Genomic DNA, 18177 nt, shown 5'->3' on the forward strand with positions numbered 1-18177 from the left:
TACTCCCAAGTATTGCTAGCCCCCAGCTTGGCTTGACCCGGACTTTCACCACCTGAGATATTGCTCCCGCCACTCCTCTCCAGAACCCCTCCAGTGCCGGGCATGACCAAAACATATGGACATGGTTCGCCGGGCTCCCTGAGCACCTTCCACATCTGTCCTCTACCCCAAAGAACCTACTCAACCTCGCCCCCGTCAAGTGCGCTCTGTGGACCAGCTTAAATTGTATCAGGCTGAGCCTGGCACACGAGGAGGAGGAATTAACCCTACCTAGGGCATCAGCCCACAGACCTTCCTCGATCTCCTCCCCCAGCTCCTCCTCCCATTTACCCTTCAACTCTTCTACCAGCGCTTCCCCCTCTTTCAACTCCTGGTGTATTTCCGACACCTTGCCCTCCCCGACCCATACACCCGAGATCACCCTATCTTGAACTTCTTGTGCCAGGAGCAACGGGAATTCCCTCACCTGTCGCCTCACAAAAGCCCTCGCCTGCATATATCTAAAGGCATTTCCTGGGGCATAAACCTAAATGTTGAGCTCTGAACAATAATATTTCCTTTGAAATCATTGATTTTTGTCTGTTTAAAAGCTAGGCTTTTGTAACCTGGAGTCAGAAAAGAACCAGCAAATTTATATAATGTAGAATACTGGGTTTAGAACAGTGTAAGGCAAAGAGTGATGTCTTTTTCTTTTGTTCTAAGCCTTTCTATCTGTGGGGATTTTGAAGGTTTCAAAAATGTAATCAAACCAAAATTAATTTGACAAATACGTTGAGGTGAAATTCCTGTGTGATGCACTGGGTCTTTCACCTCTGGCACATGCAGTAGGAATCCAGCTGGATGAGTTGAAAGTTGTCTATAAAAGGTCTAATGGGGACTCGGCTGAGCGGACAAAGGACTAATGTGTAATGTATTTATGATGTTTCAGACCAAGTTTTTAATTTTGTTGCACAAAACTATCCATAATGTCATGCTGATGTTTTTAGCTCATACAGAGACTAGAGGAAATAGAAAAATATCAGTGTTGTAGGGTGCAGGGGCGTGATTCTCGGTTGGCTGACACCAAAATTGCGCGGGCACTGACTTGATGCCAAATTGCAATTCTCCGTCACCTCAATAGCGGCATCAACGCGTTCTGGAACGCGTGTACAGTAAACATGTCATTAGTGGTCCTGACCTGATATTCTCCGGAGCCTCCGCGATGCTCCGCCTCCGATGGGACGAGTTCCTGACGGCGCGGTTATCTTGTGATTTTAAAAATCGTAAAACTGACATGATGGCCGCTGAGGGAGAGAGAGGGGGTATGGGAAGTGTCCAACAACGCCATAGTTTGCTGACAGTTGTGCCGCTGGCCGGGGGGCCTCTGCCAGTGCCGGGGGGAATACCAGGGTATGGCCAGGAAATGGGCTGTGGGATCGGGGTGGACGGGCACGGAACACCATTGCCGCAGCTGACAAGGCAGCCATGCAGCTGCACATGACATTGACTGCCTACTGTAAACTTAGGGCCACGGGTCGTATGGGTATCCCCCACATTCCCCCCCCCCCCCCCCCCCCCAAAGTGTCCTCTGGCCACAGATGCCCCATCAGCTGCATGGGCGCGCTCCAGAGCAACCAGTGCCATCTTTGTACCTCGATGAGTGTATATGTGTATGTGTGGCTGTAGCTTGTCAGCCTCTCGAGTATTAATCACGAACCTGGCCAATCCTGCACCGTTTTTCATTGGAATCGATTGTTTTCCACTTGGTGCCGGTGCTAACCCCTCCACGATTGTTGAATCGATCCAGGTTTGGCGCCAGTTTTGTTGTCGTAAAAGTCCACGAATCCTGCGTCGGCGTCAACACTTAGTCTCAGAAACGGAGAACCGCACCCCTGATTTTTCACAGCAGAGGGTTTCTGCATTTGGAAAATAGAGGTTTTTGGGTACATTTTCATTCTGTGATGTATTTACTAAAGGGACAGGAGCTTGCCACAGACTAGGTACAACAAAAAGCTTTTTTTCAAACAAACAAGACTCTTTCCAAGCACCTATGAACTTCCATACGCCCCATGTGATAACCATTCTGTTGTATCAAGGAATTTAATGCAAATTTGGTACACAAGAATTGGTGACTTTATTTTTCTCTTACAGGAAGTTGGAAGTGATGATGATCGTAGATTACAGCAGCAGAGGTTAGTGAGCACAATTTTAGAATTATGTTGCATAATTTGAATAGTATTTTGAATGTTAATAATTGTGGCTATTAATTTTCACTAAATTGCTGAAAAGATAATAGATTTTTCTTGAAATTTTGTTTCAAGTTATTTATGTCTTCACTCTCACTAATAGTCTTGTGAAATAAATTGTTCTCATACCTCGTGTATAACTGAATGCTCACAATTGTGAAAGTCTCAACCTCCAATTTTCCTTCCCTTTTGAGATGAGAAAAGACCGTCCTTCTGCTGATTGTTAAGTTCAAAAACCTGCCATGTGGGAAATTGTAAATTTAAATCCAGAAGTTAGAATTGAAACGAATGTTTTTTGTTATTCCAAATGAAAAATTGTGGAGTGCAGTCCCCTAAAACTGCATGATTTAAGATATGAGGTGGAATTTCCCTATATTCTTTCAGTGTCAGCCTCTGACTGAATGCCGGAGTGTCGCTCTCCAGCTGTAGAGCTGAGTGTTTATACCAGATCGGATTTCCTGGCACTGGCCGATAAAAGCTCCCAGGTTCTACCCGGCTCACAATGCCTCGCAAGATCTAATGCAATCTCGCAAGACGCAGCTATGTACAGTGGACGGGATCACTTTTTAGCAAATCTGCATATTGAAGTGAGACATCTAGTCTCCCTTTAATGCGCAGATTCCCGAGGTACGTGGGCATTGGGATCTATCCAGACCTCGGGTGAGTGCCGTTCAGCACTGGTCTTCGCAAACGGGGAGCAGAAGGAATGTCACTCGTGGGGGTCTGCCAGGGGATCGGAGGCCTCCAGGTGCATTCCCTTTGGGCAGAGTGGTATCCTGGTACCCTGGCACTGGCATCCTGGCACTGCCAGCCTGGCACCCTGGCATGCCATCTGTGTGCCAGCCTGGCATTGCCAAGGTGCCCAGATGACACTGACAGTGGCAATGCTAGGTTGCCATTGTCATGGTGCCAAGCTGGCATTTTGTGTGTGCTGGCAATTGGGCCGGTGGTACCATGTGTGGGTGTCGGGGGCGTGCAAGGGGCTGCGGACTCTCCTGTAGTGCGTTGGGGCGTGGGGAGGGGTTGGGTCTGGGGCCTTGGAGATCGGAACGGCATTTTAAAATGACATCCCAATCTCTCGGTAGACTGACGTTCCAGCGAGCGGAGCTCCTCGGTGTAGGAAATGAGACTATGTGTGGCTTTGGACGCGCTTTTCCCATTGAGGCCTCTTATTTAACGCAAGTGGCTTGGTATAGTCATGTGTTACCCGGCGCTGCGAACGTCAGGAAACGCAGCCAAAAGTGCTAGCTATGGGACTTTGTTCCCATTTAGTTGAATCGTGCCCCCTATCTTGGTTCCCCAGGTTCAGAGGAGAGAAGACTTGGGAGTCAATCTTTCCTCATACATCATTCTGTTTGGTTCTGGGACCACCTCTGTGTAGTAGTTTGCTGTACCCCCCCCCAATAGCTCAAATATTCTTTGTGAAATAGGGTGACTAAAACTTCAAACAGTAGCGGAGATGTGGTCTCATCAGGGCCAAATACAATTTTAAAATAAATTCTCTGGATTTGTGCATTTTGCAAAAGGGAGGGAGACAAAAAGCAGGTATCTATAGGCCAGTTAGCTTAACATCTATCATTGGGAAATTTTTAGAGTCCATTATAAAGGATGCATTAAAAATTCAACATATAAGCAAGCAGAGTCGGCATGGATTCACGAAGGGGAAATCATGCCTGACAAATGTATTAGATTTCTTTTGAGGTGGTAATGAGCAGGATCGATAAAACGGAACCAGTAGATTTCCCAAAAACGTTCAATAAGGTACTGCACAAAAGGCTACTTAATAAGGTAAGAGCCCATGTTGGGGGAAGTATATTAGCATGGATAGAGGATTAGCTAACTAATAGAAGACAAGAGAGCTGGATGCGAGGATAGCAACCTGTAACCGGTGGAGTGCTACATGGATCAGTGCTGGGGCCACAATTATTTACAATATATATTAATGACTTGGAAGAGGGAAATGAATGTACTATTGCCAAGTTTGCGGGCGATATAAAATAGGTGGGAAGGCAAGTGATGAGGGCAAAGAATTTACACGATTACAGGAAGATGTAGACCGGTTAAGTGAGTGGGCAAAAATGAAGGAAACTGTGAAGTTATGCATTTTGCCAGGAATAATAAAGGAACTGAATATTATTTAAATGGAAAAGACTGGATAAAGCTGCAGAAGGCGGTCCTTATACATAAATTGCAAAAAGCTAGCATATGGGATCTGCAGGTAATAGGGAAGATAAATTGAGCGTTGGCCTTTATTTCAAAGGGAATGGAGTATGAAGATAGGGGGCGGGATTCTCCCATTCGGAGGCAGTGTCCACGCCGTCGGAAACACCGCCGCGTTTCACGGCGGCGTGAACGGGCCGCTGGGAGTACCGATTCTGGCCTCTACAGGGAGCCAGCACGGCGCCGGAACGGTTCACGCCGCTCCAGCCTCCCATCCCGGCGCAAGCTGTGCGCCGCGGGATCCACGCATGCGCAAGCCCCAACCTGCGTGCGCACAGTGGCACTGGTGCCAACCCGCGCATGTGCGGTGGCCTCCCTCAACGTGCCAGCCCCGATGCAACATGGCGTGGTAGTTCAGGGGCCGGCGCGGAAGAAATTAGGCCCGGGGAGCGAGAGGCCGGCCCGCCGATTGGTGGGCCCTGATTGCGGGCCAGGCCCCATCGGAGGTTCCCCCCAGGGTCAGAGCCGCCCCCCCGACCCTGCGCGCAGAGTTCCCGCCAGGTGTGGACGGTGCTGGTGGGACTCTGCCTTTTTAGAGCGGCCGCTCGGCCAATCCTGGGCCGAGAATCGGTGGCCCGGCCGCATACAGTGGCCCAGCTGCATACAGTGGCCCACAACCGGCGCCGTGCCAAACGCGCTGGTGCCAATGGCGCCGATTCTCCGCTTCGGGGAGAATCGCGTGCCGGCGTCGGGGCAGTGTGGCCCAGTTGCGGGGATTCTCCGGCCTGGCCCCGGGCTGGGGGAATCCAGCCCAGGAAGTCTTGCTAAAGATTTTTGAGAAAGTGATTAGGAGGAATTTCTCCTCAGAGGGTAGTGAATCTGTGCAATCCATGAGGGCAGAGAGCTGAAGAGGCTGTGTCGTTAAGTACCTTCAAGGCTGAGATAGATTCTTGATCAGTAAGGGAATCGAGGGTTATGGGGTTAAGGCGGGAAAGTAGAGTGAAGATTGTCACATCGGATTAGTAATGATCTCATTGAATGGTGGAGCAGACCCAATGGGCTGAATGGCCTACTTCTCCAATGTCCTTTAGTCTTATGGTCCCTTTCTGTACACTGCTACATTCTAACAGCCTGGGAACATTATGCTGATGTTTTTAATGATCTTCCAACTAAAACCTCAAGATCTCCTGCACAACTCCTGAAGTACATTAAAATTCCCTCTGACAAGTCTTAAAGCATTGCAGATCCCTTTATTTAACTACATCTGCTTTTCTCTGCTCACTGTCAAATCCTTTTTGAATTTGCTCACATTGACATTCTTCATTTGCCTCCAATTTGGTCTATCATCACAAAGAATATTTTCTGTTTAGTTTCTGTTTGAACAAGTTTGAAAAAATCCAGCAAGGAATTATAATTCAGCATTGCCTAACATAGACTTTTGATGATTAAGTCAGTTGCAACTTTATTGCTCTTAACTCGCTTGCAGTGGCATGGGAGTGTAGAGGAAGAGCAGTTTCATCAGTAGTACAGGGCTTTGCTGGTATAAATTAGCTAAGCGACTAGACATAGTACAAAACCTGCAGCACAATGCAATTGTAATTACATTTCATAATGTTCCTGCCATTTGTTTCTGTAATCTCTTTAGTTTACACTTGGGTATTCTGTTTGCAGAAATGCAATGTTCTATCAGCATGCAGATTTCCCTGTTAATGCAGACACTGGGAGAACGCGCAGACTCCGCACAGACAGTGACCCAAGCCGGGAATCAAACCCGGGTCCCTTGCGCTGTGAAGCAACTGTGCTAACCACTGTGCTACCATGAGTATCCTTCATAAGTACTTGGTCAGCTGGGTAAGGCACTGAAAGCTGATCCCTATCGCCACATTTGCATCCAGTGTACGGAGAGTTCAATATCGTGTACCTTCATTTCTCATATTTCGTATCCTTTCCCAATATAGTGTGGAATTATTTATGCACTTCTTCTATTGGTCACTTGGTGGGGATAGATGCCCAGCAATTTGATAGTCCAATAGAAATAGCTAGCAGTTGTTAGCCAGCACCATTCTAGTCACCTGCACACACTTGGTTAGAAAATGCTATCCGTGCTTGCACAGTATGTACTGCTCATGTATGCTTTCATAAAAACTATTTTTAGTAACTGTCAATGATCAAAAACAAAAACATTTATATACCCTGCTTCTGTGATACTTCGCCAGCAAACACACACAACCGACACATTACACCACGTGAATGAATTTTGAGATCACATGCCCAATTACAGTATTTTATATTATTTACCAATTAGAAATGCACGCTGTCATATCTGGGCTTGACAGTGTATAAAGCATTGTTATTGGCTTCAATTGAAAGGGGGAGGGGTTCCTGGAAAACCAAGCAGAGATTGAACCACAATGTTAATTGTTGCAGTTACATCGTGCTGCAGAAGACCTACTTCTACTGTACTGCAAAATATTTTTTAACGCAGAAATTAGAAATAGTAGTAGCAGTGCTGTTTCTGATCATGTATTATACATAAAGACAAGGTAAAATATCTTACAAGATTTTCCTGATAGTCCTGTCCATTTAACACTCATTGTAATGTAATTATACGTACGTAGGGTTTTAACACCGAAAAATATCTCAAAAGTAGTTTGTATTTTAGAAGGATATTACGAAAAAATAAACTAAACTGGGTTGACTTTTGATACATCTGCTAGATATGAACACTAAAACCATGAGGTTTAAAATTATTTTTAGACTTCTTTCCAAGATCCTGAAGGCATCGATCAACATTATTGTATCTGTATCATCTTGTCTGACAATCCCAAAAATAAATGTTCATGAAGCAGCTGTGCATATGTAAAAAGTTATGGAAAGAGAAACTTTTTCTACATTGGCTTTTTCCAGTAAAAAATGTAGAAGAGCACAAGTATACCGAATTAGGTAAACGTCGGACCTGAGGTTCCAGCGGATGCTTCTTCCTCCAATAACCTTGTCTAGCAGAATAGTTTGTGAGAAGCAGAAAGTAAAGTAATTTCATTCTAGTAATAGCGTTTAAGATGTAAACTAAGGTTAAGAAAATCTTTGAAGACTACATCAATGGGAAACACATCCATTGTTTTTATTTTGTTGAAAAAAATATACGTTAATGAGTCAGAATTCTAACTAACATACATAAAAGACAGCTAAGTTAAGCAAGGTTGTTGATGGTTGAATTTACTGACCCTTGTTCTTGCAGGAAGCTGAGTCACATCCTACTAAGGATCCATATCCTGACTTGGCTTTCTGTATAATGTAGGAATGCTTAAAGATTGCTCCTCTGGTTAACAGATTGATTACTGGAAATGTTATCCCTCTGGGATTGTAGATCTTTGTATTGTATGAGGAAATATTTTTCACACAATTGTTTTCTCAAAATGTTATTCTGTAAAAACAATTATAGCGTGTTTTAAGGAAGCTGTTGTGAAGAAATTGTAGACAAATGAAAGCTATCTCCATTTGCAATACAGGCAAAAGCTGAGTGTGGAGAAAATGAAGCAGTGTTTTGTACTTTTGTTTACATGAAAGCAATATTATAAGTTGGTTTTGCAATGCTGTTTTCTTTTTAAAGCTTCAGTGTCAGGTCGATATCTGACATTAGATGGCATTACCTCTGCATTACACATGTCAAACTGTATGTAAGATATTAGGGCGAGGGAGAATGATAGCTTTTTCACTTTTCTCAGGACGAGTCGTAGGTACAGTTTCTGTTCTTGCTGTATTACGAGCAATGGATTGTTGTAGTGAAATCCCTTATAGTTTACAAAGTGGAATCCCTAATGGTTTACAAGATTCACTATGGGATTGATTAGAGATTTAGACATTTCAGGGAGTATTCCCGAACCTAATTTTTAACTTTCAGTTTAAATTTACTTTTTAGATTGACTACGAAGGCAGGATGGGCCAAGATATCTCTGCTCTGGGTTCAATTCCTCTAATCCCCCCCTTCCCCTCCCTCTTCTAGCATTGCTGTTGTTTGTTCGCAATGAGAAATAAAGACGCTGCAAAAAGGGTGAACCATGTGTAACTGAAGAAGTTAAGGATGATATCAAATTAAAAGAAAAGGTATACAATGTTGTGAAGACTAGTGGTAGACCAGAAGATTGGGGAATTGTTAAAAACTGACAAAGGATAATTTGAAAAAATGGGGTGAGAAAATAGATGGAGATTAAACCAACAAGAAACAGTCTGTAAGTGCTTCTTAAGGAAGAGAGTAGCTAAAGTAAATGGTGGTCCCTTTGAGGGTGAGACTGTGGCTTAAAGGGAACAAGGGCATGGCAGAGTTTGAATAAATATTTTATATTTGTCTTCATGATAAAAGCATCCCCAGCCTAGTAGAAAATCATGAGGAAAAAGGCAGGGAGGAACTTAAAATACTCCCAAAACCAATGGATCTAAAAGCTGAAGAGTGATAAGAACATAAAAATGAAGGCCGAGTCGGCCATTTGGGTCCTTGAGCCTGCTCCGCCATTCAAAAAGGTTCTGGCTGACCTGTTGCTTCACAGCGCCAGGGACCCGGGTTCGAATCCCGGCTTGGGTCACGGTCTGTGCGGAAGTTCTCATCGTGTCTGTGTGAGTTTCCTCCGGGTGCTCCGGTTTCCTCCCACAAGTCCTGAAAGACGTGCTTGTTACGTGAATTGGACATTCTGAATTCTCCCTCCGTGTACCCGAACAGGCGACGGAGTATGGCGATTAAGAGCTTTTCACAGTAACTTCATTGCAGTGTTAATATAAGCCTACTTGTGACACTAAAAAAGATTATTATTATTATGGCCTTAACTCCACTTTCCTGCTGCACCCCCGACCCACACTCTCCCAAAAGCTGTAGACTTCATAGAATTTACAGTGCAGAAGGAGGCTGTTCGGCCCATCAAGGCTACAACAGCTCTTTAAAGAGCACCCTACTTAAGCTCACACATCAACCCTGTCCACCATAACCCAGTAACCCACCCAACCTTTCGGCACTACGGGGCAATTTAGCGTGGCCAATCCACCTAACCCGCACATCTTTGGACTGTGGGTGGAAACCGGAGCACCCGGAGGAAACCCATGCAGACACAGGGAGAATGTGCAGACTCTGCACAGACACTGACCCAAGCTGGGAATTGAACCCGGGTCCCTGGCACTGTGAAGCAACAGTGCTAACCACTGTTCCAGCACGATCAAAAATATTACTTGAGCCTTGCATAAATTCAATGCTTTCTCAGGTAAAGAATTCGAAAAGTTAACAACCCTACAAGAGAAGAACTTTCTCCTTGTCTCCATCTTAAACCCATCTCCAGGGCAGCACGGTAGCATAGTGGTTAGCACAATTGCTTCACAGCTCCAGGGTCCCAGGTTCGATTCCCGGCTTTAGTCACTGTCTGTGCGGAGTCTGCATGTTCTCTCCGTGTGTGCGTGGGTTTCCTCCGGGTGCTCCGGTTTCCTCCCACAGTCCAAAGATGTGCAGGTTAGGTGGATTGGCCATGCTAAATTGCCCTTAGTGTCCAAAATTGGCCTTCGTGTTGGGTGGGGTTACTGGATTATGGGGATAGGATGGAGGTGTGTGGTTGAGTAGGGTGCTCTTTCCAAGAGCCGATGCAGACTCGATGGGCCGAATGGCCTCCTTCTGCACTGTAACTTCTATGTCATGTCTAAATGGGAGACACCTTATTTTGAAACTGTAACTTCTTCTAGTTCTAGATTCCTCCAAAAGGGGAAATACCTCTCAGCATCTACCCTGAAAATTCCCCTCAGAGTATTATTTTTTTTAATGTATTTTATTACCAACATGTATCAAAACAGGTTACAACACATAAACACTCCGGGAAACATATTTCCCAGCAATCAACTATACAGTCTGTACAATTCTTTACGCCTTTTTCGGAATATTATTTTTTACTAATATCACCTCTCATTCTTCCTAACTTAAATGAGAATTAGCCCAACCTGCTCAACATTTCTTCCTAAGACAACCTATTCAACCTAGGAATCAGCCTAGTGAACCTCTTGAAACTGCTTCCAATGCAAGCATTTGCCCCCTTGAATAAGGAGACCTGAACACAGTGCACTTGATGGGGTCTCACCAATGCCCTGTACAACTGCAGTAACACGTCCCTACTTTTATACTCCATCCCCCTTGCAACCAAGGCTAACTTTGCATTTGCCTTCCTAATTACTTGCTGTACCTGCTAATGTTTTGTGATTCATCTGCAAGAACATCCATTCCTCTGTACTGAAGCATTTTGCAGTGTCTCCAAATAATATTCTGATTTCCTATTATTCTCACAAATGGACAATCTCACATTTTCCCCACATCATACTCCTGAATGTTAGCCCACTCATTTCACCGATCGAAATCCTTTTGCAGACCTTTTGGCACTGATTTTTACCCCCGAGTTGGGTGCATAGAGATGGGAGAATTTGATCGGGCTGGATTAGGAGTGAGGTGTGGTGACCCGGGAAGAACCGAGGAGCAAGGATGCTACTGCAGAAGTGGGCAGGGTGTGAGGCCTGCCTCTGGGCTCTGGCACTGTGTCAAAGTTTAAAAATAAAAATTAGAACATCAGCCCTCACCCCACACTCCATATCTATGCCAGCCGTGCCGCCTCATGCTCCCTACCCACCCCAATACCCTCCCTGCCAACCTGCGCTCTTCCACCCACGTTCCATGGCACTTTATCTTTTCCACCTCCTCTTCCGCCCACCATCCTTTTCCAACTCACCTAATATCCACTGTGGCAAATCTCCAGACCCATGCATAGAAAAGATTAAACAAAGTTGGATAAAATACAATTTGCAGATTTCAGCACATTGGAAAAAATGCTTATTCATAAAAATCAATTTGCTATTGTCACATTTCTTCAACTACTTAAAGCCTTATAGCAACAAACATTAAATTCAATTGCACAGTCCCTTATGACAGCAAGCATTGGAATTCATTGACCCACTTCAAAGAGTTTATATCCATTTGTGGCTGTCAATTGAACTGTGAAATAGCAGGCACCCTAGTGTGATAATGAATTGTTGTGAAATCAGTCATGCAGCAGAAATCTAGCGATGGAAACCCTCAGGCTTATGTCAGCAGACAGTGAAATAGCAAGCAATCGTTTTTTTAACACTTCAGACATTTATTTTCAAAGCTTTAAATGGCATGGTTTTTAAATGCCTTGACAGCTTGGCAGGTCCCTTTGGGTGCTTCTGATAGTTTTCACACTCCCTAGTAGTTGATTTTGACAGGTCTGTTGCCAGTTACATTGAGCTTAACAGTAATGGGTTTATCCACATTTTAAATATATTTAATGCCCCCTTTTGAAAATTCCGAAGGAAATCTGATCTATTTCAGGGGGCACTTGACCTCCACAAAGGGCGCCTTCCCTTTGAAGAGGTAGCCTGGTTATCCAATTGAACCCTCAAAATTCAAACCTGTTCCTATTGGTCCAATCTGCAAATTTTGAATCCTATACTCCTGGCCGACATAAATCTCACGCGTGAGTTCAATTCCCGTATCAGCCTCCCCGAACAGGCGCCGGAATGTGGCGGCTGTGTAGGGGCTTTTCACTGTAACTTCATTGAAGCCTACCTGTGCCAAGCAATTATTATATTATTATTAGCTGAAGATTTAAATAGCGAGCTGTCTCTCTAAAACATGCATGTGCAAAATGCAATTCCCACCCCTTGCAAAACTAGGAAGTATTGTGTTCTGAGGTGGGAAGTTCGATTTGTAGCTACTTCTGCATAAATCTGGGCCTTTGTATCCTCCTCACAACTTGCTTTCCTAACTATCTTTGTATCGCCAGTAACTTTGACTAAAATACACTTTGTTCCATCATAGAGGTCACTAATATAGCTTGTAAGTAGTTAACATTCTAGTGCTGATCCCTGTGGCACCCTATAGGTTACAATTTACCAACCTGAAAATGGCCCATTTATCCCAACTCTGTTTCTTTTAGTTGCCTAATTCTCTATCTATGCTAATATATTACCCCAACATGAGTTCTTGCCTTGTGTAAACTTTTATGTAGCAGTTTATGCAATGCCTTTTGGAAATCCAAATGCACTATGTCTACTGGTTCCCCTTTATCCAACCCCAACCCTATTTCCACTAAACCACCTAGCTTCCCTGCTGGGCCATTGCGAGGTGATATTGGAAACAGTTGTGCCTGTTTAGGTGTATCCTACTCCCCAACCAACCTGCTGCCATGCTAAAAATAAAGCCTTCCCAGCTGTCCATGCACAAAGGATGTTATTATAGAATTTACAGTGACGAAGGAGGCCATTCGGCCTGTCGAGTCAGCACCGGCTCTTGGAAAGAGCACCCTACCCAAGGTCAACACTTCCACCCTATCCCCGTAACCAAGGGCAATTTTGGAGACTAAGGGCAATTTATCATGACCAATCCACCTAACCTGCACATCTTTGGACTGTGGGAGGAAACCGGAGCACCCAGCGGAAACCCACGCTCACACTGGGAGGATGTGCAGACTCCGCACAGACAGTGACCCAAGCCGGAATCGAACCTGGGATCCTGGAGCTGTGAAGCAATTGTGCTATCCACAATGCTACCGAGCTGCCCTGCTGGTTCCCACTGGTGTGAGTATCCAGCACCATTGGTCACCGTCTGAGGATACAGGGGAGACTATTTAGGACAGAAATAAGGAGACATTCCTTCACCCAGAGAGTGGTGAGCCTGTGGAATTCGTTACCACAGAAAGTAGTTGAGGCCAAAACAGTAAGTTTTCAAGAAGCAGTTTGATATAGCTCTTGGGGCGAAGGGGATCAAAGGATATGGGGGATTTGGGTATTGAGTTGGATGATCAGCCATGATAACAATAAAGGGCCAGATGGCCTCCTCCTCCTCCTATTTTCTGTGTTCTATGTTTCTATGAATACACTTCCAACTTTTAAAATTAATTTTCCAGGGCCAGAGAAATTGATCAGCAATAATTTAAAACTCAATAATTTCTGATCAAAGAGGCTGAACATCTTCATTTTTAAACCGCATGAATAGTGCATATAAAGGTGAATTTCATGTTAAATTGTTGATTCTGTTGTCATGTGAGTGTCCCTTTAAGAAAGGTTTTGTTTTATCACATGTCCCACAGCACGGTCAGTGATGTCATTTTGTGGGTGGAGATGGGCTGTGGCTGTCAGGTGAGAGGGGGTTTAGTGTTTAGGTTTCAGTTTGTTGCTTTGGGCTGCAGAACGAAAAGCAGTGTTTCCCTGTTTTCTCTGTTTACATTTTAAAGCAGTTCCAGGGAACTGAAAGCACATTGGGTTTGGCAAACTGCCTTGGTAACTTTAAAGATAGAGTTGCGATCCGGAAGGAGTTTTGAATCTGCTAGTTGGAGGCTGGATCTCAGGGAAAGGACCAGTCCCATTCAGGTGAGATTACAGTGTGCTGGGCCATGCCCTTGAAAGTGGTTTTGGTTTATTGGATTTTGTATTGAATTAGAACAGATACTAAAGGGGATTCAGTACATAGATTACTGTAGCTGTTGTGCGTTTTTTCATGCTTGTAATTGACGTCAAATTCTTGATAAGCGTTTTATATGTTATCTACATTTTTATAAACTTTGTTTTGATAAGAGCGCCTAGGAAGTCAGATGAATCACACCTGAAGTGAATGCTCTTGTGTTCATCCTAGATAAATTCAACATAAAAGTTGTAGGTCAGGTGAGCTTCATAATCCACTTTGTAGTTTCTACGCCCTGGCCCATAACACTGTGAAGACTGGAAAAGTGCACCCTGTGGAGAAGTAGGAATTCATTGGGGGCAACTTCTGGATAACCACATTTCACTCCACATGCCAAATGTCGCTGTCAGTTTAATGGTAATAATGACAATCAGTGACTGTTTCATTGTCATTGCATCCAAAGATTTGGGACCAATAGCTTTACTCAAAGAGGTTTGATTCGGGATGAGGCACCTTTACAGAGCTGTGTAGTAATGTGTCGTCCATGGCTGTACCTATTAGATTCTGCTCAATGATGATCAGTTGTATTACCATTTACAAAATCTCATAACTTTCATAGTCCTTCACTTACACAAGAATGGGATGATGTCAAAATGCTGACGTTGGACTGGGGTGGACGCAGTAAGAAGTCTTACAGCACCAGATTAAAGTCCAACAGGTTTGTTTCGAATCACTAGCTTTCGAAGCCCAGCTCCTTCATCAAGTGAATGAAGACTTGGGTTCCACAAACACATATATAGACAAAGTCAATGATGCAAGATGATACTTTGAATGCATGCCTTTGCAGGTAATTAAAGTCTTTACAGGTCCAGACGGTGCGACTGGGGAGAGGGATAATCACAGGTTAAAGAGGTGTAAATTGTCTGAAGCGAGAACAGTTGGTAGGATTTCACAAGCCCAGGCCTGATGGTGGGGGGTGAATGTAATGAGACATGAATCCAATATCCCGGTTGAGACCGTACTCATGTGTGCGGTAACTTGGTTATCAGTTTCTGCTCGGCGATTCTGCGTTGTCACGCGTCCTAAAGGTTGCCTTGGAGAACGCTTACCTGAAGAACAGAGGCTGAATGCCATTGACTGCTGAAGTGTTCCCCGACTGGAAGGGAACATTCATGACTGTCGATTGTCGCGCAATGTCCATTCATCCATTGTTGCAGCGTCTGCATGGCCTCGCCCAATGTACCATGCCTCGGGACATCCTTTCCTGCAGCGTATGAGGTAGACAACATTGGCCGAGTTGCATGAGTATGTACCGCGTACCTGGTGGGTGGTGTTCTCACGTGTAATGGTGCCCATGTCGATGATCTGGCACGTCTTGCAGAGATTGCCATGGCATGGTTATGTGGTGTCATGGTCGCTGTTCTCCTGAAGGCTGAGTAGTTTGCTGCAAACAATGGTTTGTTTGAGGCAGCGCGGTTGTTTGAAGGCAAGTAGTGGGGGAGGGGGATGGCCTTGGCAAGATGTTCATCTTCATCGATGATGTGTTGAAGGCTGCAAAGAAGATTTTGTAGTTTCTGCGCTCCGGGGCAGTACTGGATGACAAAGGGTACTCTATCAGTTGTGCCCCGTGTTTGTCTTCTGAGGAGGTCGGTGCGTTTTTTTGCTGTGGCACTTTGGAACTGTCGATCAAGAGTTGATCGCCAGATCCCGTTCTTACAAGGGCGTCTTTCAGCATCTGTAGATGTCTGTTATGTTCCTCTTTGTCTAAGCAGAACCTGTGTATACGGAGGGCTTGGGGGATGGCTTCTTTAATGAGTTTAGGGTGGAAGCTGGAGAAGTGGAGCATCGTCAGGTTATCCGTGGGATTGCGGTAAAAGCAAAGTGCTAATGCGACCATCCTTGATGGAGATGCGTGTGTCCAAGAATGCAACCGATTCTGGAGAGTAGTCATCCGCTTCATCCTGCATCACACCATCTTCACCTTCAACACCAAGTTCCTCATCCAGTTACATGGAACAGCCATGGGGACCAAATCCACAACTCAATACGCCAACATCTTCATGCACAAGTTCGGACGAGATCTCCTCACCCACAGAACCTTTAACCGACGCTATATACCAGATACATCAATAATATTTTTTTCTTTTGGAACCACGGCGAAGTATCACTGAAACGACTACACAATTACATCAATAAGTTCCATCCCACCATCAGACGCATCATGGACTACTCTCCAGAATCGGTTGCATTCTTGGATACACGCACCGCCATCAAGGACGGTCACCTCAGTACTTGGCTTTACAGCAAGCCCATGGATAATCTCACAATGCTCCATTTTTCCACTTCCACCCGAAACACATTAAAAAAGCCATCCCCTGTGGACAAGCTCTCCGTATATACAGGATTTGCTCAGATGAGGAGGAATGTACAGGCATCTACAGACACTGAAAGACGCCCTTGTCAGAACGGGATATGGCGCTTGACTCATCGATCGACAGTCCCAGCGTGCCACAGCAAAAAAACGCACCGACCTCCTCAGAAGACAAACGGGACCCAACCGACAGAGTACCCTACGTCTTAATTCCCCGGAGAGGAGAAACTGCAACATCGTGAAGGCGAACATCTTGCCAAGGCCATTCCCACTACTTGTCTTCAAACAAGCTCGCTACCTCAAACAGACCATTGTTTGCAGCAAACTGCCCAACCTTCAGGAGAACAACGACCACGACATCACGCAACCCTGCCAATGCAACCTCTGCAAGACATGCCAGATCATCGACATGGGTACCATGACTACACATGAGACCACCCATCAGGTATGCGGTACATACTCCTGCAACTCGCCCAATGTTGTCTACCTCATACGCTGTAGGAAAGGATGTCCCGAGGCGTGGTACATTGGCGAGACCATGCAGACGCTGCGACAACGGATGAATGGACATCGCGCTACAATCCAGTCGGGGAACACTTCAGCAATCAATGGCACTCAGCCTCTGATCTTCGGGTAAGCAATTTCCAAGGCGGCCTTCAGGACGCGCAACAACCCAGAATCGCCGAGCAGACGATCCTACCAACTGTCCTGGCTTGAGGCAATTCACAACTCTTTAACCTGTGATTATCCCTCTCTCCTGTCGCACCGTCTTAATGACCTACAAAGACTCACATTCAAAGCATCATTGAATTTGTCTATATATGTGTTTGTGGAACCCAACTCTTCACTCACCTGAGGAAGGAGCTGTGCTCCGAAAGCTAGTGATTCGAAACAAACCTGTTGGATTTTACCTGGTGTTGTAAGACTTCTTACAAGAATGGGAAGAATTATTGGATAATTTCAGTCTTGTTATACTTTATATTTTTGCATAACTCTGTTCAGAGTAGTTTGTAAATCTCATAAATTGTAGTTCATATTAAACTACCCTAATAGTTTGTACATTACTTTGCAATGAGGGTATCTACATTGTGAGTTGAATTGACTTTCCTAATGTTTATGATTATTATATATTGTTTTGATTCAATAAAGTTTGAAAATGCTTTAGCACAGATACTATAACTGTATAGGAGGAATTGTTCATGCTTGTTGCATGTTTTAAAATGATTCTTAAATAGATGTTATAAAATCCATTCCAAAGCATGCTCTACAATTAATTCATCTGTAAAACTTGGTTAATAACTAATAAATGTTGAAAATGCATAAATTAAACTGGTGTGTAGATATTGCGTGAGAACCGCATCAGGCTTTGGCTGGAACTAGCACCTGATAATGGTATGAAGTAGTTGAATTATAATGGTTCACCCCAATAGTCTGTCTCTTTGATATAATCTCCGTTTGAACCCAGAGACAACCACCCCACAATACATTTAGTCAAAAATAAATCTAGTGATCGAAGCTTATTTACTTGATCTGCAGGAATGCCATAATTATATGTAATGAACACTTGCTGTTACCAAGGACAATATCTTGTATCAAAGCCCTTCTGCTACTGATTTTGGGGAACTCTGGCTAGGCAAATGCAAGTTCCCTTCAATGATCCGGCTGCTAGCAGCATTCAAGTCCTGCCACATTTCAGAAAGTCATTTCAGCTAGTTTAGCATTCAGCTGTAGGCTAGACTATCTTTTATTAAATAATAAACAGAGAAAGCTTTTGTCCTCACATTTTCAGTTGTTCTCATAGTTGTAGCTAGCTTTAAGTAATATGGCCAAGAAAATAAATAAAGGCCACTTCAAGCAATATAAACTGCAATTATCCATGACACCTGTCACTACAATAGATCATTTCCAGTCGAAGAGCATTTTGACACTCATTCTAGGATCATGAAGATTACTTATTTGAACAAGGTATCAGTGAACAATTGGCACTG

At 44.4% G+C, this 18177-nt stretch overlaps 1 protein-coding gene across 1 annotated transcript in view; it reads left to right on the forward strand.

Moving 5' to 3' along the window:
• LOC140394774 (protein phosphatase Slingshot homolog 1-like) overlaps nt 1-18177 on the forward strand; it is a 127372-nt gene that overhangs the window by 28145 nt on the left and 81050 nt on the right. Inside the window, exon 2 of the mRNA XM_072481994.1 lies at nt 2131-2171. Within this exon, the coding sequence (XP_072338095.1) occupies nt 2131-2171 (41 nt within the window). The remainder of the gene's footprint in view (nt 1-2130; nt 2172-18177) is intronic.

This window comes from Scyliorhinus torazame, chromosome 1, assembly GCF_047496885.1.
Source record: "Scyliorhinus torazame isolate Kashiwa2021f chromosome 1, sScyTor2.1, whole genome shotgun sequence".
NCBI classification, from domain to species: Eukaryota; Metazoa; Chordata; class Chondrichthyes; order Carcharhiniformes; family Scyliorhinidae; genus Scyliorhinus; species Scyliorhinus torazame.